This window comes from Vidua macroura, chromosome 1 (genome assembly GCF_024509145.1).
Source record: "Vidua macroura isolate BioBank_ID:100142 chromosome 1, ASM2450914v1, whole genome shotgun sequence".
Taxonomy (NCBI): domain Eukaryota; kingdom Metazoa; phylum Chordata; class Aves; order Passeriformes; family Viduidae; genus Vidua; species Vidua macroura.
Window position 1 is genome coordinate 31,716,640 of NC_071571.1, and position 21,615 is coordinate 31,738,254.

At 40.5% G+C, this 21,615-nt stretch overlaps 1 protein-coding gene across 1 annotated transcript in view; it reads right to left on the minus strand.

Annotated features, from left to right (window-relative positions):
• RAPGEF5 (Rap guanine nucleotide exchange factor 5) overlaps positions 1-21,615 on the minus strand; it is a 155,573-nt gene that overhangs the window by 92,060 nt on the left and 41,898 nt on the right. The window contains exons 7-8 of the mRNA XM_053990492.1: positions 20,457-20,505; positions 4,331-4,407 (exon numbers count right to left, since the gene is read on the minus strand). Coding sequence (XP_053846467.1) covers positions 4,331-4,407; positions 20,457-20,505 — 126 coding nt within the window. The remainder of the gene's footprint in view (positions 1-4,330; positions 4,408-20,456; positions 20,506-21,615) is intronic.

Below are 21,615 nucleotides of genomic sequence, written 5' to 3' on the forward strand. Positions count from 1 at the left end.
GAGGGCCCATCATGTGGCATAGCTGTGATACGGCTACATGACTTCAAAGGCGATCTGCAAATAAACATTTTTCTGGTGAACTTCCTTCACAGTTTTCTTTCTACTGCTCATCTTGAGTTTAAATTAATCACTACCTACTCCAGAATTCACAACACATCTTGTGAGTCAGGCCCAAAAACTAGGGATGCCCGACTTGCTAGCCCTGCAGGGTCCAATCCTTTGGCCTGGAGCAATTCCTGTCCATGACACTTGAAGGCATGAGAGTGCCCACCCAAATAATCCTATAGCCTGCTGGTTTCTCCAGCCAACAAGTGGGGGTTAAGACTTCTTCAGCTGAAGAAGAAAACAAACCCACTTTATGAATAAGTTCTTGACTGCTGATGGAAAAAAATGGGCTCCATGACCAAATCCAGAGTCATCTTTACCCAACTCATCGAAAGAAATTTGTACATGCCTACACTCTTCCAGTCAGAATGAAGACATCTCCTCACAAGTCTGCATCAGACACTTCTGCTCTGATAAAGTAAAGGATTTCAGATACAGCCTGTCCCTTGAATGTCCTGTGCTCCTCCTGAGCCCAGCCTCCTGAGGAACCCAGCTTCCCTACTCACTGGTTTGAAGGTCAGAAATCCACTGAGAAACTAAGGAATTGCATTGCCTAATCTCAAATTCCTTACATAGTCCATGAGTTCAGTGCCCCTTATCTTCTAAATTGGAGACACTGGTTTATAAACCAGTTCTGACACACTCTTATCCCCTGCAGATCAGCAGCAAGACTGATTTTATCAAATGTGGAGGAATATAGTAAACTAGTTGTCCAGACTTGTTTAATCAATAGAGAAAAAGGGGTATTTAGGAAGACATTTTTTTTACTCTACACTAGACATTTAAAAATTGTCAGATCAATTGTTTCCTAATATTCTCCTTTTTCTCCAGTAATTTGCACAGGGAACCTAAGACTTGGGAGGCCTAACGTCTGCACTTTCAACACTTTGAGTGCCTGGGGGCATCAACTAAATCAAGCCTGCTTATTTCATGGCTGCAGGACGCTTCTAGCAGAGTATTACATCAGTGTAATGTAGGCTAAGGACAGCTTCAAAGTGTTATCACCTACTAGGACTTCGGGATGATAAGGATTTCAGCTCTTTCTGGATCTGAGATGTTAGTACTGTGGAGGAACTTTTTCCATCTTCCTGTTGTGCTGTCCTGGTTCAGGAATGGCACTCCCCAGTTTAGTGCTCCCACTGAGACTGAATGAGGTGCCACTTGCTCCCTCACCCTTCTCCTCCCCCACCTCCTTTGGGTAGCTGAAGAGGAGAATTGGAGGCACGAAAGGCAAAGATCACAGGTTGAGACAAGAACAATTTACTGAAAACAGCAATGAGATAAGAAAACAAACAATAACAGCAACAATAATAATGATACATAGGGTACAAATAAGGAATGATTCACACGGAAAGCCCTCGACAACAGTACTCAACCAATACCTCCTCCACAATATCCCAGCCTGGAAGAGAATCCCTTCCCCTGCCCCCACCAATGATGTGAGGTGGCATAGAATAACCTCTGGGTCCTGGCTATTGAAAAACTAACCCTGTCCTGGCTGGAACCAGGACATGTGTCCAGAGAAGGTAGTCCATGACCTGCAATAACCACCAAGTAAAAATGCTACATTTTAACATGTCCCCTCCTCCTGTCACAGTTCCTTAAATTAAAGAGTTGCAGAGAACATGAAAAAAAAAAAAAGTTATTTAATTGGGTCTCTGGAGGATAAAGAAATTTTGGGAGGGCTAAGGTATTATTAAATTAATTGCATATGTTTGGCTCTGGGAGTAAATAATGCACTTGAAACACAAAAGGCTAAACATGTTTTTATCATAATTAAGAAAAAAAAACATGATTCCTTTACTTTTAGTTCTGGTTTCCTCACTTTTGCTGATTTTCCACTATAAATATTTCTGCTAAACACTTGTAAGAAAACATCCAGGTCAATTAAATAATTAATTGATGACGGCTTCTAAAACCTGGTTAGGAAAATGTTGACAGTATCCAATTACTGGTCATTTTCACTTCTCAATACAAATTTAATTTTCAGGCAATACTTTGAAAGCTTTTAAACAAAAGGGTAGAGACAAGTCACCCTACTTGCAAAGCACAATTCTGATTTTCATTTTGTGCAGGCATGCATCCTCCCTTGTTGGTGCTTAGACCCGTAATTCGTGTAGGCCAAAACAGATACAATTACTGACATATGTGAAGGTGAAAAACCAAACAGTTGCATAGTTTAACTGGCTTTACCTTAATGAATGATAAAAGAATGTACCTTATAATAAAGCTTTACTACCATTCATGGCTCAAAATTACTATAATTAAGTGTGATTGTGTAATATTTGAAATGAAATTTTAAAAAGTTTAATGGAAATGAAAGCAAATTAGTCACTACCGAGGGTGGGAAAAGGAATATGCTGACAAGATACTTTCTGTTTTGGCATATCCATCAGAAAATATTCCCTCTGCACAGGTTATAAATGAGCACCCTAGCAATGACACAGAGGTGAATTAACACATCCCTAGGAAGACAAGATGGGATCTTTTATTTACATAATGTACATTGTTTACAGCATGTTTGCTTTTGAAAATCCCCTTGTCATTTTTTTCCACACTTCTACCAGTTTTGTTAACTAATTCAAGTGTAAATCAAGCCTCTCTCCGAGAGAACAGTGTTTAGAGCAGGCACCACATCCTTCAATTCTATTAACAGAAGGTTTGTGGTGGTATGTTTTTTTTTCTCCATACCTTTCTCTCTTTCTGTAGCTGGTGAAAAAATATAATTATTACTGGCTTCACCTTTAATCAACCTGAAAACTTAAAACCATGTGCCACTGCCTGAAAAGAGAGGATGCCTTACTTTGCTCCAGTCATATGCACAGTCCCACTAAAGTGAAAAAAATCATTCACTCCTTTAAAACAAACTGTATTTGGCCTTCACTGGATATCATTTTTATGGTGTTAACAAACTGGAGCAACCACTGCTTTGATAACACTCCTGCTCTCCTCCCAGAGGAGCACATGAATGCTTTGTTAACTGCTCATTTAATAATTGTACAATTTTAAATGTGTTTCATATTTTTTCAAATTTTAGAAGCTGGTTACAGTCAATTACATCCTGGGTCAATCAATACCCCAATAATAAATTTTTATGGCTTTTTTAATTATTCCAGGTAATCTTATTAGCTGGCTACATAGGAGTTTTGCATGTGTATTGTCTATGTCATAAATGGGAACAAACATTTTCAAAAAACTGTAATAACTACACCAACTAAGTAGAACTGAGAATACATTAAATCCTTTCCCTTCCCCCTCCCCCCAAAAAAATCCAACAAAAAAACAGCCAAATTTTTTGTACAGTGAGGTCAGTGTTTCCTTCTGGGTCCTTCCTATATCTCTGTAATGCACTCTTGGCTACATGGCTTGTACCCTTTCGGCTAGGCTTGCTCACAGACATCAGCATAAATCCTGTCTTTCTTGCACACAACTTTTCAGTTTGGCAACATGTTAGAGAGATAAATCAGAGGCAGGAATTGCAAGCTGCATATAGGGGAAGGAGAAAAGGTGGCAACTTGTGGGGAACATAACATTTGCAAGAGAAATAGAAGGAAAAAAAAAACAGTCAAGACTGGGAAAAATCAATTTTAAATTAAAAGCAATAATCAGTACCAGTACAATGAGCAATACATTTACACTTGCACAGCTTGAATGCATGAATAGAATGATTGAATGAATTGCAGATTAATCAAAAAAGATTCACAGAATTAAAAAGGGTAAGCAATTCCACAATAAAATACTCTAAGAGGCAGCTTAGTTTCTTCTGAGCAATATCCAGAAGTGTGCTTTGGTTGTAAATGAGGGCAGTTAGGGAAAAAAAGAAGAAGGTTGTTGCTTGCACTTGAGTGACTAATAAGTATCCCTATTTCATTGCATGTCTACTTACAGTGATTAAAATTCAATTAAAATGTCATATGCCCTTGTCTCCTAAAACACATCTCATTTTAATTTCACATCTGGTATATGCTATGTGTATTATCTAAAAGGAGCAGAAAGATAGCTGAAGAATGCTGTCCAATTGCAACATCATGGGATTAATTGCCAGAATAATCATCAATCTTATTCTAAATAGTCACATAAGATGAGATCCAGCAGACTTTCTCCTTCCTACATGCTCCCTGCACAGAACATAGAGGAAAAACCATTTCCCAGACCTATTGAAAGCAGTTCTTCAACTTGTAGATCTGGAAACATTCCCAAGACTCCATTAATCTTACACATGTACCTGTGCATCAGAGGTATCCTTGAGATCTTCTAGTCCTCTTATTTCTTGACTGCTGTTTTCTTCATTTTGATGAATTGCTAAAAATAAGAAAGAGGAATATAGTGGAAGCAGGCAGGTTTAAATCACAGAAAGCAGCAAAGTGGTATGGCCCACTTTAGATCAAATAGGATGACCATTCAAGGAATGTTTAAACTTTAGCATTCCAGTTAACTCCTGGAGTGGTTTTGGACAGATTCTATAAGGTACACCTTACTGGGTTTAGAAAAATGCTAAATACAGTATACTTTATTTTTTCCCAGGCAGTAAAATCCAATACTAAATAGTTGCAATCATGTTACTGTTTGTTCTGATAAAACGATGACATTTAAGAGAATTCCACTTTTCCATACATTGTAACAAGATATCATGACTTGTAAGCAATAAAAAAAAATACAGTCTCTCTCTTCTTCCATTATATTGCAGAAGGTCAGGTCAGACTAAACAAAAAAAGCAGACTTATCCCTCATCCCCAACTTGGAAAATTCTTTGTAAGCAAAGTGATGCCAATCTGAACAAATATCACCACTAGCCATGAAAGTAATCTCCAGAAATAAAGGGTAGCAGGAGATGTTTTATCAAAAGTTCTTTGCTGCTGGCACAGTAGAAGAAACCAGCAACCTCATGCAATTAACATGACTTAAATAACTTAAAACCAGCAAGTTTTGCTAGACTTTAAAGTTTTGTATCAAACTTGTAATCCCCTGAAGGGTCAAAACCAGAGCTAGGAGTTTATCCAGCTAAAGAAACAAGGAACCTTTTATGAAAGAACACCTTATACTTCTGTATTGCAAACAGCTTCATCTATAGGCAGTTCTACTATCTATAACCCAAGCCACCCTTTCAGTCAGCACAGCCACCTGCTGTATTGTGGTGGGACACTGACACTCAGATGTTCTGAAATGTGACATGTTGGGAGAGTCAGACCAAATGAAACACGTGTAACATGACTTTACCTTATACTGTACACGTCACCTTAGAAGAACCACACGCAAATATCTTTGATCTTGAGTACATATTGAGTGATTTCCTGGTTTAGCCACAGCATTTGTGACACCAGAAGTGTCCTTGAAGCAGCAGAGCTGTCACATCTAGAAAGCACCTCATGGCTCATGGCTTTGATGGATGGATGGGTGGGAGGACTGAGCTGGTGCACTTCCTCCTGCCCACCTCCTCTCTCCTTCACCCCTGTGTACCTGAGCTGCTCATCAGGCTGCATCTGAACAGCCACAGCCCACAGCACAGTGTATTCAGACAAGGATCACCAGTCCTGTGTTGCCTTAAAACTATGTCTGTGAGCTGAGGCAGCCCAGAATTTGATGAGCAAAGGGAGCAGGAGAAGGGCTGGCAGGTAGCAGTACCACCCTCCCCAGGCATCCTCAGCTATGCAATCCTCAGCCCTCAGTCTGAATCTCCAGATATAACCAGGTTATCATGGCCAAACTCATGCACCTAATGTGAGCCATGAGGTCCAGCTTGGTGTGTCTGCATGGGTGCTCTGGGTCTGCTGCAGACAAAAAGCAGCCTAACATTTAGGCAGCGTCTAGTAACTTAAAAGAAAAGTAACTTTGGACTATTCTTGACCTCTAAAATAAATTTTACGGATTTATTTTTTCTTATGCCAGCATTGCTGCTGATATTGCTATGCCATATAGGATACATTTTTTTTTCTTCACCCACAGTTATGCTATAAAAAATAAAAGGTAATAAAAATGTAATTATAAAAGGGGAAATAAGTCATTCTGTCAATACAGTTTATTCCATTATAGGATCTTTTAAAATCCATTATCAGATTTCTGACATAAATCTTCACCATTGGGTTTGCAGGCATCACTTTACCAGCAAACCTCCGAAATGCAAGGTGAATACTGAGAACACGGGGTCAGACTATAGCTGCAACAGACAGCATGTATAATGGGCATTAGATCCCAGCATATTTAAAGCTAGGCAAAACCAAAACACTCTTGGGATATTGTGGCATATCTCTGCCCCAGCCTGGAAAAGGAACAACATCATGACCCAGTAATGAGAGGGATGGCCTGAGCAGCCATGTGTGACCCCTGCTTTTCTGGTGCAGGGCGGGGTTTCTAAAGGCAACCTACTTTATCCAGCCAGGCTGGGGGGTCTGTACAGTACCTTCCTGTGTAACCCATCTCCCAGCCTTCCTCCCCAGGAGCTGTCTCATCCTCTTGCACAGTCCCACACATGCATGACCCTGTTCTACCCACTGCCACTGTGGGAGACATGGAGCATTCGGGACACTGATTTGTTGACCCCTACAGTACAACCTGCCTGAGACAGGAAAGCTACAATGCCGGAAGGCATTAACAAATGCTAAAAATCGGTTGTTTGAGCAATTCCTCAAATTGTTAAGTCTGCATTAGCAGAACATTTACCCAATTCTCCTTTCAATTTTCTGATTTCTTCTATAATCAGTTTGCTGTAAGTACTCATGGGCAAAATATCCCCCCAGACTCCAGCTATTAATCATGGCATTTAGAGGAGTGGTACCTTGCTGGTAACACGGCCATGCCTCGAGGTTTAAGTGATTTACATTGATCCAGCCAGCTTTTCCACAGTCCTGAGCAGATGGGAGCTCCACAAACAGCTGTGCCAGGGGAAAAGGTTAGTGCCTGCCAACTGGCTTCTTGTCACAGGCCTTGATTAAAAGTGTCCCCTTCCCTGCCCAGTGCCAGGGCAAACACCCCAGAGCATCTTCAACCAAAGTGAACAGGCAGACATTCAGGGAGCAGCACCTCGGGCTGGGCAGGCAGGTGAGAGGATGGTGTCTGGCCAGGGAGACAGTGACAAGCAGCAAACACCCAGAACTGGGGGCAGCAAGATCTCTTACCTGGTACAAAGGGGAAGAGAAAGAGGGTGCATGTCCACAACCCCCAATGAATACAGCTATCCTTGAGTGTTGGATGATTTTAACATGATTAGCAATTTTAAAAGTGATGAGAAAATTGCCTCAGTTTAAGTGCACTCTAAGTGAATGGCTTAAAAAAAAATTAAAAAAGGAAAAGTTTTTTTATCAGCAATTTCACAACTCAACTCTAAAAAAACCTGAATAAGTTTACCATCCAGACCCAGCTCTCTTTGGCTTCAATGTTGTTTAGACTGTGTAAGGAATGTAGAAAAGAAGCAGTAAATATTTTCTTAAAGGAAAAAAAAAATACAACAGATCTCATACTGACGTTCTTGCAGCTCTCTTGGGAGTGAAGGAGCATTTGACCTCTTTTTCATGAAATTTCCATCACAAACTTGATTTTTTTGTCCTCCTTGCCTCTCGACCAAATCCATAAGGACCAGCCACAACTAAAACATTTAACTTCACCCAGGGAGCAACACTCAAGGAATCACACTGTCTCATACCTTTTTCCCATCACAAGAACACAGTCCCTTGAAGGCTGAAGTGGCCACACAGACAAACAGAAGCCCTTAATTATATTTTCTTGGTTTCTGTAGGAAAAGGTTACTATGTGTTTTGTCTATAAAACAGAGAAAACCCACATATTTCTTAAAATATTCTGGTATCTTTAGAAATTTATGTTACCAGGGGCCACCACATACATGTAAAAAATTGATTGCAGTATTTTTGGACACAGTATGCCTCCTAACCCCATAACAACTCATAGACATTCTTTGAATTGGCCCAGGCACTGCTCTCATGGGTTATTGCACATGCAATACAAGTTCGGTCACAAAATAGAAGAATTCAAGGATAATTTTCTACTTACTGTTAGTTGGCCATTTATTTTTTGATAAAAAAAATTGACATTGCAAATTCAACCATAGGACAAGCAAGTGGAAGCTTAGGGTGGGATGGGAAAGACTTTCCCAGGCAAATGCTGATTCTGGAATTGTACATACAAAAAAAAGTTGTGAACTTTGGAGCTGAGCCAAACATTTCCTTCTCCACCACCATAAATCCAGCTTTGCTCCCTAATACAAATATCCCAGTATGTTTTACAAAGCAGCAATAACAGGGAAAGGCAAAGATAGTTTACCCTGATCAATATGTATCTATTTAAAGTTATGTTTGGGTTCAGCTTGAGGCAGGAAAAAATAAAAACAAATGTAGAGTCATAATTCCCTTTTCTACTTGCAGCATTTCTCCTTTAGAAAAAAGGTCACCATGAATGAAAAAAAAAATGTCAAATGAGCATTAGCTTGCTAATGTGCAGATCAAATATGTCTGTTCACAAATTAGTCAAGGGAATTCTGGATTTTGGTGTTTTATGGTCACTTAATGATCACAAGGGCCATCATCTATCTGAGTTCCTGGTGGCCCCACAGAGCAGAGCTGAGATTTTGCTAGTAGATTCTTCTGTAAACTTATATTAGCACAGAGAACTCCTGTGGGGGAGAGGTTTGTCCTTTAGTAATTCCATTTCAGATCATTAAATCAGCAGAAAAGAATAATGAAGAAATAAGAAACCAAAAGAAATTATTTTGTACCTGCTACTATAGCAGAATCAGCCATCACACGGGGGTGTAAAAGGAAAGGGAACGTAACCATTGCTCACACTGGAACCAACCAGCTGTGCTCCCTCCTGCTTTTACAGCCGTGCCACAAAGTTGAGCGTAGATTCAAGGCATTGGAAGGGATTTATCTTTCCAGCATCAAGGAGCACAACACACAGGCTAAAGGGGCCACCTTAGCTATACAGGCTGGCACCCACTGAGGGTAACAACAGACACCAGTAGCACTACAAACCTCCTGCCTATGGAAGAATCTGCTAAGGTTACCCACAGAACAGTGCCTCCATGACACACTCTTCTTTATGCCACAAACTTGAAGGTAATTAATTACATTAATTACATTTGATGAGTAAGATTTTTAAAAGTCACATAATATTGCAAGCACATTATTTAATTTTAATGCTTCATCTTGTTCAATATTGCAGAAGGACAGTTTAAAAAATACACACATAAAGCAACTCCTGGAACCCACAGCGTTGTAATCTTCCCAGAGTCTTTGCTGTATTGTGCTTTCTTCCTTTTCTATAAATGAAATTTCTTCTTTCTAGCCCTTCTGGCTGCAAAGATAACCTTCTCAACACAAACCAAGGCACTAGCGTCATTCGGCTGCTACAGCCAGCTAGACTGGAACAATAACATCAGGAGAGGTGTGAACTTCCTCCTTTGGCTTAATAGGGTGTTAACTGTGAAAGCTAATTATTTAAATGCTTAAGAAAGGACTGCCATCACAGTTAACCATTTTGCTGCTGAACAACAGGCAAGGACATGCCATCTGTAAGCAGCTGGCTCTGGGTGGCACCCACATGGCCATTCCAGTTTAGCTCCCCATCCCTGCTGGCTGCCCCACACCCCTGTACTGACTGCTCCCCCTCTGTGCTACCATAAAGCATTTGGGATTTGTGGATTGGCAGAGGATCACCACTAACCCGGCTGGGTTTGATGACCTGGCTGAGAACAGAACACCCAGGCAGCAGGCAGGGGGACAGGACACTGCTGCCAGGTAACGCTGCTGCCAGACCCCTTGTGCCACACAACTCCAGCTGCAGCCCTTGAGCTTGCTATGAAATCCATCTCTGGGGACAGGACCGCCTGATTTTTGGGGACAAGAGCCCATAAATCACCTTGCTTCTGCACTGCCCTAGGCTGCTCCTAAGACCAAATTCGCTTAGCCCGCTGCAAACCCTCCGGCACAGCCTCAGTAGCAGCTGAGCGTGGGGGACTGCAGCTGCACAAACACTGCCAGGCTCACCAGGACTGCACAGGCTGCATGGGGACTTCACTGTCCCCACAGCCTCTCCAGAGGCAGCTCCGCTTGCCATACAAACCTCGATCACCCCTAAGGCTACATCGCTTATGTACTCAGAGATGCTCCTTCATTTCAAATGCAGACATTAATCTATTATTTAGTATTGTTCTTTAACCTGCTAACACCCGAGAACATCAAACTAGTCTGCCCTTTGTATGATTTCAGTCTTTGCAGTACTCTGTGATCACAATTCATGTATGAATCTCTTTTATCTAGCCAGTAAGTAAAAGGCACCTACGTGCAGATAGGAGACACATTCCCATCTTGGAAGAGTTGAAGAGACTACTTCTGAACACAAGGACTTCGTTTATTTGACAAGCCAACAGACTTTCACTGCTGGATGGTTATAGCCTGTTGTGGGAGTTTTTTTGTCCCTGTCAAAACTAACAAGACCTCAGGAATCTGCAAGAATATTCCCTGGGGAGAAGGCTCCAGAACTGCCAGCAGCCTGCACTAGTTGATTTATTGTCAGCTGCTGAGAAGCTCACAAATTCTAGCATTCTTCTTATATTCCAAATTTTTAAGAGGAATGTTTGTTTCTCTTCTGGATTTTTTGTTTTGTTTTGTTTTGGGTTTTTTTTTTTTTCCAATGGAAGCTGCTGGCATGAAGCTTTTAAGAAAAAAAACAACACCCCATTTTATTTTTTTAATCACATAACTAAGCTAATTTCATTATTTTTGAAAACTTTACTGTTATTTTGAACAATGGAACTTGTGATATCCCTTGTTGTTCTTTGTGGAGGGTATACAGCGAGCTCTGGAGGGGTTGGTTACTATGGCAGCTCTGAGCTGCTTGACAGTGTTATAATGTTTGCTGATGCTTATTAATTTATCAGAGTGGAAAAAAAATGAATAGCTCATATTGACACCACTGGGGAAACTAAAAGCCAGATCCTCTAGGCTATGTAGAGCACTAGTGCTGAGCAATGGAAAAGAAGATGAGCAGCCAGTAAATGCTTTGTAAACCTCAGATTTGGGGACCATTTTAGACCAGACCACATCCTCATGCATGTTCCTGCATTTTCCAAGTTTTGTTTCCAAACTAAAGGGGAAAACTAACAAGCATCTCTGAAATCCCCAAAAGTATCTCTGAAATCCCCAAAAGCTGCTTGTAAGAGAGCAATAATCTCAGGAACAAAACCTTCCAACTGAGAATTGGTTCCTTATTTACCATGAAAGAGTAATCTTTTCACAGAAATTACTGAAAAGAGAAAGCTTTTTAAGCTCATCCTTAACATGTTTCCTTTTATTAGCAATATAAAAATTGCCTTTGAGCTTTCTTATTCCTTCCCACTACTTCTGCATATATATATGCAAATTATCATACAGATTTCCCTTCACTGAGTACATTACATATCTCTGAAACAGTTGGCAGACCCCTGGGGGGTGTTGCCCAGACAGCTGTGCAATCAGCTGAGTAAATCAGCTAATTAAAGAAACAAAGAAAATGCAAAAATTATTAGAGACAGACTCTCACTTACAGCATTGTTCAGCACCTCTGTATGTAAAAAGCACAGCAAGCACAAGATGGAATAAAGGTACTTATAAATCAGTAAATGAACTATTGCACAAGTGACAACGACGTCATTTTCTCTCAAACCCTAATCTGGGATGCTATGATATTTATGCTTTGTAGTTCAAATCAATTTAATACAAATTACTCCAGCATTTTATTTTACAATTACAAAAGTGTGAAATGTAATGTTGGTCTCATAACTGACTTCTGTACTTAAAAAATAGTCATTAACTTCTGCTTGACCTTAGGTGTAGAACTAATACTGAATTTGCACAGAGGGTACTCATTATTCTGATTAGTTTCCATGCAGAAAAAGAAGTTCCCAAGGGTCCTAGTGCTACAAGCCATTTCTCAAATCTCAAATAGGAAACAGGACTCCAGAAAATGATGCAAGAGCATTTCCTCTCATTTCAGAGTTTATCAAAAGGAACAGATAACAGCAACGGTAGGTATCTGCAATCTAAACAGAGCAAAGCCACTGTGGTAAGAAAGGAGGCTGGCAGATGTAGATGTGGTCTTGCTGATCACCATTAAGGCACCATTCCTTCCCACTGCTTCTAAATGACCACAGGAAGGACAAACTTTAGTTTAAATGAGTCTCAGGTCTGCCTACATTATATAGCCATTATAAATTAAAAAATGAGTGTACCACGTAAAGCCACCAGTATTTCCCAGCTCAGTTAGATAATGGTCTTTTCACATTATTGTACAACTGGTTTTGTTAGGAACTCCTGTTTATTTTATTTATAAGAACCAAAGCCCCAGGTTCTTATATCTGGCTTTGAAGGTCCATATTTCATGTAATGCATTTGAACAACAAAATTTGTAAAACACCTCTGGCTAAATGAGACAGGTATTTTTAAATAGATAAACAACTACTGTTGGTTCATATGGCCAGAGGAAATTTGGTTTTCAATGCCTGGCCCTTTGTGATGCATGCAAAGATAAAGCCACATTTTATACTCACCTTGTGAACATATGACATCATATTTTTTATCATGGAGGAAAAAAGTGAAAAATTATAGAAAAATGCTGTAGGATTACTACAGGAACAGACAAAATCAAGGGGTTTTGTACCAACTGCAGCTCAAGGGGAACCATTTGATGCTTGAATGCAGGAAGTGTTAAATTTTACCCAGTAATTGTAGATATTTGTTCTCATGTGCATGATATTTAAAATTAAAAAAAAAATCACATGGTAGTGAATGTACCTATAACAGTTTCATCTGAAACGAGATGATAGAAGGTTGGAGAAGAAAGACCCCATTAAATGATCAGAGAATGGTTGCTGGGAACAGATCAAACAAGGAGGTATGGGCTGTTGCTGAGCAGGCTGGTGCAAAGTGAAACAGGGCTCTATTCCATGGAAACATCCCCCAGGCATGGCCAGGAAAGGAGCAGGAAACAAAGAGGACTCTGAATAAATAAATTCTGTGAACTCATTGTAAATGCCTCTCCCAAAGTCCCAGTAAACAAAACATTCACCTGAGGGTTGTTTTTCGCACAACTGCTGTCTTTGCGACCTTACTGTGCTGTCTCTTTTTGAATATGTGCAAAATATCTCTCCCCTACACAGCTACTCTGCATTGCTGGTTTCTTCTATGTGAGTACCTCAGATCACACAGAAAGAACTATGCCCAAGGTCTTACAACTGCAAAAACAAAACCATAAACTGCCAAAGTCCCTCTCACCACAATTCCCAGCAGAGAGCTCTTGTCCTTCTTTTTCCAAGTCTGAGTCCATTCTGCTTTATATCAGCTGTTGAATACACAACAGCTGGTAAGTGTTACTGTGTAGTTCCTTCACTGATGTTGTCCAGGGTTTTCCCACCCCCAGCATCACCCAGGGTGGGCACAAATGAGCATCATTCCCCAGGTCTAGAAGGGGTCTGATCATGCCCTTTTGAAATGCTGTCATTTTCTGGGTGTGCTTAATCTCAGGAATAATGGAAGAATCCTATGTGATGCAATACATCATTGTATTGCACTAGTCCCTAGGGGTAGGGATTTCCTTCAATAGGCCACAAAATGTTTTAAAAGGATTGCTTAAAGAAGCAAACACGATTCAAATCATAGAATCACACATAAATTATGCTGAGTTGGAAGGGACCCATCAGGATCATCCCTGAGCAGGGCACCCCAAGAATCGCACCATGTGCCTGAGAGCATTGCCCCAAAGCTTCCTGAACTCAGAAACAGCTGGTGCTCTAACCACTTCCCTGGGGAGCCTGTTCCAGTGCCCAAGCACTCTCTGAGTGAAGAACCTTTTCCTGATATCCAAACTAAACCTCCCCTGACTCATCTCCATGCCATTTCCTTGAGTCCTGTCACCAGTCAAGAGAGTGAAGAGATCTGTGCTGCCCCTCCGCTTCCCCTCATGAGGGACCACCACGAAGTCCTCTTCTCTAGGCTGAACAAACCAAGATCACCTCCCTTACTTCAGGATCTGAAATCACAGACCTTAAGGAAAGACCCTGAAGTAGAGTGTAACTTTTAAAATATTGCTAGCTATGTTTTCAGGTGAAGTTTTATTTTGAATCACATTTCAGTGGGCAGGGGAAAAGTAAAGATACAGTCACCATGACCTAACAGAAGCACAACAGTCCTGCACCTTCACTTTAAGTGGCCATTTCTCCAGGGTGAATCTTTAAGTATCATTTGCAGAAGAATTTGCAGAAGAACTCTCATTCCACACAGTTTACTAATTTCAGCCCTTGCTTTAAACAGCTGGGTGCTTGGAGGAACTGGGAGTTGGAATGAGGTACTACTTAAGTAAGCAAACCTGTTGAAAAGAGATACGAAGAGAACAGAAAAGCAGTAAGACCCTACTGATTTACCCTTTTCCCACCCTTCAAATTTTCTCAGTTTTTTCACAAGGGAAAATGCACACCTCTCTGGCACATGACTGTCACTTTATTCTGTAAATAGGACCAAGTTTTTTCATTCCTCATTATGCCCTTTTTCAGTGACATAAGTGGTAACAAAGCATGCACGTTTTACTCCAAAGACATTGACTACCTGGTTGTTTATGAAACATGTAAATTCAGTAATCCTTAATATGTTTAAAATTTACACATAATGCTGAACTGGTCCACTCTTGAATGACCTTTGATCATGTATTTGTTATGTCATTTTTCAAGTGAGTATACAAACCTAACTAAAATTTGTAATGATTTTCATTTTCTATATAAAAACACTTCTACAAGTGAATAAAATGAATAACATAGCATAGGACCACATGACAAAACTTTTGCTAATTATAGTAGAATAAATTTACCGAGAAGTCTCAAAAGGGTCTCTACTACTTGAGGAAATGGGCTGAAAGATAAAGATGTGGTTTTCTGAGTTAATTAAGCTGATAAAACAACTTAATGGTGCCAAAAGTGTCTTACTGGGCTCCTTCCCACACACCTCCACCTCTCTACCCTGATAAGAAGCTGCCACCCTGACTTTGTGACAGCTCTAGCACATGTTGCTGCTATACTCTATGCTGCTCTGCCTGCCCCATCTCAAAAGTAATATAATAGATGTAGCAAAGATAATCAGATTTAATGGAAGAGATTTTATATGAGGAATGACTAGAGAACCAGCTGGGAAAGGAGACAACTCACAGGGGTATGACAGATGTGCACAAAATCCTGAATAGTATAACAACAAATAGGGAATGGATTATTCACCACTCTCTGTCAGCAAAGAGCTATATCACAACAGAGTGAGGGTCATGGGGAATGCGTTAAAAAAAAAAAGAAAAAATATATTTTAACATACTACACATGTGAATTGTGAGACTTGTTGCCATAAGAGATGATGAAGGTCAGGAGTATAAGCAGGCTTAAAAGGCAATTTGAGAAATTAATGGAGAAAAGGTCCAGCAAGGGTTACCTACCACAGCACTGTGGGTACAGCAAAATCCCTCTGTCACAGGCTGGTAGATGCTGAGTATGTACAGAAGAAGTGTACTTGCTGTGTTTCTCTACTCTAAGCATCCCCTACTCATCTCTCACGGAAGGAGCGTAGCTGGATGGACTTTTAACCTGACCCGGCCTGACTGTTCTCATGTGTTTAACCGGGCTGACATTGCCTGCAGTGTGTTTGAGTCGAGTCACGCAATCAGCCCTGACAGCAGTGCTGTAGAGGTGGTGCAGTGCCTGGGAAAAGGAATAGCTGTTCACAGCTTGCTTTTCATTCATGTCGGCAAAGCTCAAGCCCCAGTGACTGCTTCATATTGAATCGTCTGCACTAAAATAAAAATACGAAGCAAATCACATAGGCAGTTAGGTTCTGACAGAAGCAATACAAAAGAAAAGGGGAAGGGTGGCTATGCATACATATATGTAAGAATAGGGTGGAGGCAATCCAGAAGATCTCAAATATGGAGTTAATACATTGCAAAAGTAATATTATTATAAATTACTATACATTATTATAAATAAAATGTAAACGACATATTAAAAAATCAATAGAGCTTGCCAATTCAAGAATGGCATGACTAAAATGTATCTAATTATATAGTGGAAGCCTGAATATCATTCATAAGGGGGAGAAAAACCGCACACAGGTTCTAGGGCATTTGTGGCTGCCCTGCCTTCACAGTGGGAGGGAAAAGCACCCACAGACCTGCCGCTGCTCCTGCAGTGCCTGGGGAGAAGCTGAGTCACCATCTTCCTACTCATCCGTACCCTGTCAGCTATTATCTTAATTAGCCCCTGTATTCATAAACACAAAGACCTTAAACACAAAGACTCTTATCAGTTGATCCTTTGCACAAATAAAGTTACAGAAATTCCTTTTTCTATAAAGGGATTTGCTGGGTGATGCCATGGGGTGCAGCTCAGTTTGTGCACAGAAATGCAAGGCATCTTATTTGTGGATTGGATTAACAGCAGTACAAAGCATCTACGTGACAGGTTTTGATCAGTTCAGGTGTACCCGTGCAGCTTTGCCACCAGCTAAAGCCTCCAGCCTTAGGCTACTTGCTGCTTTTTATCCTTGTTTTAGCTACTATCTCTAACACATAAGAAACATGTCATGAGCCATGACAAGCAATTGAGATAAATGCCAACCCTTGTAAACCTTCAGAGGGGAGGCTGCATTTATGTTAAGTTTCAGCACATTTGCAAAAGCTATCAGAAGCCAGCAAGGTATAAACAAACAAAACAATGTAATGCCAAGTGCCTACAATTAAAGGAAAAGTTCCTTTCTGCTCCAGTTATTTGCTACCCCAAGACCTTTTACCAAACCACAGAAGACAGCATTTAATCTATTTATTTCTAAGGTTAGGCAAGAATTATTTCAATGCATTTTTATAAGCCACATAGAACTGCACAAGCTCATTTCTCCCTCCTAGGTCTCCTTTATCACGAGAGCTTTATTCTAATGAAATATAAATGTGATTTCAAGCCAACAGTGTTACCGAGGTCCATCAACACTCTGGAATTACAAACACTTATTTTACCCTGGTTTAGTTTTATTTGCAAAGAAACTAAAAGTGCTGAGTTCCCTCTGCATGAAGGCTCTCAAGCATGTCTCTGTCAGCATATGCCTTGTTATCAGAGTGGTATACTTGCAGTACACATCTGGAATATGAAAACAGAGCTTTTTTCCCACAGCACAGAATTTTTTAATTTTTCAAGTTCCTCATTTTTCTTTCAGCATCTGCCAGTTTTATGAATTTCTCCTATTCTTCTACACCACAGTAAGAACAGAAGAGCTCCTGGGGAAAGGCATTCTACCCCACACCCTACTGGCATTTTATTTTCTGGTAGCAGACATTCTCCATCAAGTCAGATCCTGTAGTAGCAAGAATTTGATACTGTGCCCTACCCCACAGCAGGCTCAGGTCTCTACCTCGGTATTTGTCAGCAGATACAGTGTGGAAATCTCTGCCACAGCCAGAACTGTAATAGTTTCAATTACTACCTGTTGCATACATATACTAGGTAGCAAACACAAGCTTCATTTAAACAAAACCAATTTCATTCAGGTAACCAAAGGCAATATTTGCCCCCCCCCACCCCACCCCAACACAGTAAACCTTCCTACTTGGAACCTCTTCACCTCTTGTACACGGAGCTGTGGTGTTTAGGTGCTTGTGTAGTGCTTTCCATGCAACTTAACACAGTGATTACCACAGCAGTTCTAGACAAATAATCAAATAATGCAAAAACTTAAATCAGCCAGTTTTTCTAGTACAATTAAATCACTGTAAAGGGTCTTGCATTACATAAAGATGCTTTTTTTTTTTTTTTTTTTTTTTTTAATGGGATAGGGGGCCTGCTGATCTCTAGGAAAGCTTTTGATTAATGAACCAATTACCCTCTACAGCCAGGTTCCAGACAGCAGGTTAGGACTATGCCCATCGCCTGCCCTCCCCACTCGTGAATCCCAGGGTGGATGAGCCAGGCTCCCACGCCATTCACACCAACCTGGAAGCTACCCAGGGCAGCTGACCCAAAAAGCCATGTTCCACTCTTTTCAAGCCAAAATAAATTCTTTGTCTGACTTTTGGTGGCTTATTTCCTGGAATTATGTGGAGTCTTGGAGAAGATTAGAGGAATCATATCTTTGAAAGATACTGTTGCTTACAACTCCAGAAGTACTTTCTCTGAAACATGCTTCACTTCACTAGGCACAGCACACTATAGCTTGATCACTCACAGTAACTGCTACACTGTCAATTTAACCACCAGCAATAAAATAAAGGAGCATAACCAACCACCTTAATTTACTCTGCACCTACTTTACTAGAGGCATTAACTTAAATTAGACCTTACAGTAATGCCTGATCATATACCCATTTTTTACAGGCATCCAAGATGAGGCATAAATAAATGCAAATTTCAACAACAAGTACACACTAGTTAATCTGACTAAAGAATTATCTTTTGTTCAGATCTGAACAGATATTTTAAGTGTTTACATTAATGTATTAGGAAAGGCTGGACAGCACTACAAAGCTCTATAAGGAGCTTTGGTTTTTTAAGGCTGTGATTTTTAACTGAAATATTTCTACCTGTTCGTTGAGGATTGCAATTACACCAGTAAAAAGGAGACTCCAAGGGATATTATCCTTTTGGATTTTCATCTCTTGCACCTCATTCCTAATCCAACGCCCACCCCATTTTCTCCTCTAACAACCATCCACCAAAAGGAAATAAGAGGCAATTTCAAGCTAAAAGCAACTCTTTTGGGGGGAAGACTTCTATTTATAGCTAATAGCCGTAGTAATATTTGCTGACAAAACTGCTTAAAAGCAGAAAGATTTATTATACCTCCATATGCAGGAAGTAAAAGTCCATGTCACCATGCTCAGCCCATTTAGCAGCAAAACAAAAGATTACCTTGAGCACTTCTTTAAAATAACCTGTTTTCCTCTGCACTGAACCACAGCAGAAGCATTTCCATGTTCAGCCATTACAAGTCAGGTGGGACTGGGGTGACACCAGGTAAGGGCGAGCAGCCCAGGGGTGTTGACATCATAAACTACTACAGCACTTTCAGAAGCAAAGCTTCCACACAAAAGCAATTCAGGTCTGAATCAACACTCACATTTGTGTTCATTTTCTACAGATTTACATTTATAGATGAGTGTGGGTATAACTTACGGGTACTTCTACTTCCAGAAAAAAACGGCATCAAACTGTGTCTAGAATATTTTTTTTAATACTTACATTTTCACAAGAAAATATTTGCAGGTACACCAGCCACATCTTGGTGCCTCCAGTTTATGATACCATGCTGAGTGCTGTACATGTGTGTAGTAAATTTTGTGCTGTACTTGTAAGCCACAGACAGACTGATAGAGATGCAACACAATGAGCAAGTCAGAAAATAGCTCAAGAAGACAAGATCTGTGACTTTGATTTCTAGAAAAATCCCTGAAAATCACAAGAGATGCTCAGTGAAAATGCATTCAAAGACTTCAATGGCTTTGGGAACATGCTAATAATTTAAGGCCACTCCACCTCTGTGTTATTTTAGAAATACATTCAACTTGCTGCAGAAGACACTGCATGAAGACACCAGAGAATTAACCCTGTAAAGAGTCAGGTTTGGCCAAATAGGTTTTGTTGGTTCCTGTGCAGTGCCTGGAAAACACAGCTTCCTTGCCTCCTTCCTTGCCTCAGCAATGCAGACTCTACCTTCCAAAGTGCCTGTGCCACCAAACCCTGATGGAGCTGAGATGGCCACGTATTTCAGTGCCTTTGCACTGTGGCACCAGCATTTGCAGGGAGTGCTTTTACAGTCAGAGACTTCCAGTTATCCACTTGCCTTTTCCCTTCTCCTGCCCGGATTAGAGACTTGTCTCTCCAGCCATACAGATGAACAGGCAGGAAGAACACCTTCATGCCTGAAGTTGCCCTTTTGCTTTAGCAGTAAGAAAAACACCTGGCTGGGCCAGTAAAAGGCAGAAAAGATTATGGCATGAGATACTGGATGATAAAAAAAAAAAAAAGGAAAACGACCAACTTATTTTTCTTAAATGTAAGTCAAATAAAGACATCAGCTTTTTTTATAAAGCACAAGCCTAGAGAAAATAGTGATTTTGGCCAGAAAGAGACCCAAGTGCTACAGTGACACTGATTTTATTAGCTAGGCTGTTAGACGTAGTGAGCTGGATGGAGAGAAGCTTAACTGTAATTGCATTGTGCTGTATACACAGATTCTCCATCACCATCTTTTCTTCCTCATTTTAAAAAGACAGCAGTGACAATTCAGATACTTCAAGAAACAACAACAGGGAACAGCATTACAAAAACCCCTCTGAAGTTCAGCCTGACTCACCTGACTTCCTTGCTTTCAAGGCAATGACAGCAGCCAGTTCTCTCTGTACCTAAAATATCAGGAAAAGAAAAGGATGGTTATAGTTCCTAGCACAGTTAAATAAAATAAAATGCAACACTGGTAAGATAAGAGCTATCAGTGCTTTGCAGCAATCAATTCCATGTGAAATTATGCCTGGTTTTGAAACTACACTCAATTTTCCTAGCAAACCTATCTCCTTTTCAGCTGGGAATTCTGTGACTTTAATTTCATGTAAATACTCCACATTCCTTAGGGAGTGGGCAATTCAGTAGCCTGACCTGTAATTTATTTGCACAGCATATCTCTTTCACAAGTACACACTTGAATCTTCTCCCTCTCCTTGTTACATATTAGTTTTGCTTTTGATGAGCACACTGTAATGCTGGATTTATTGTGTGACTCCAGAATAAGAAAGTCCTTCATGCTGAGGTTTCACAGAGGTTCCTGTATATACTTGACCTTCACTTTTTGGATCTTCCAGGAGGAAACAACCTCTCCTAGTAGCATGGCTGATAATTTCTGGACCAAAATTTTACTTGAGATGCAAATGCAGAAGTCAGGGCTATTTTCAGTTTTACAGGGTCCTTCACTAGCCTGTGGTGACACAGGCCTGCCATGCTAACCAGCTCCATTCCTCGTCCTCTTGTCTCTGCATTCTTCATATTCTCTGTATAAACCAGCTAGTCTCTCTTTAGCCAGCTCAACTCAACATCCACTTCTCTCCATAGGTCTATTCCTTTTTATACAATTTCTTTTTCTATAATTTTTCTATACATTCTTCTTATGCTTCCTGCTTCTTCACTGCCATCATCTGTCCCACTGCAGCTGCTTGCACTTGGCCTACAGCACCATAAATGCTCTCTGCTACATACACCTCAGTTCTTCCCTTCCTCTGCCTCATCCATGCTCTCAGATTCCTTTAAAGATCTCTCAGCTCCTACCAATTTCCCCAGTTTTCCCAAGACAGGTTGTCTTCAGTATTTGAAAAAAAATAAATATGGCACATTCCGACTTTTTCTAGGCATTGTCTGACCTCTCTGTACAAAGTCTCCAGCAGTGCATACTAGCCATCTTGTCTAACAGACCTAGCCAAGGCTCAAGGCTATTCTGCAGTGGGAAGTTTGACATGCAGTTTCTG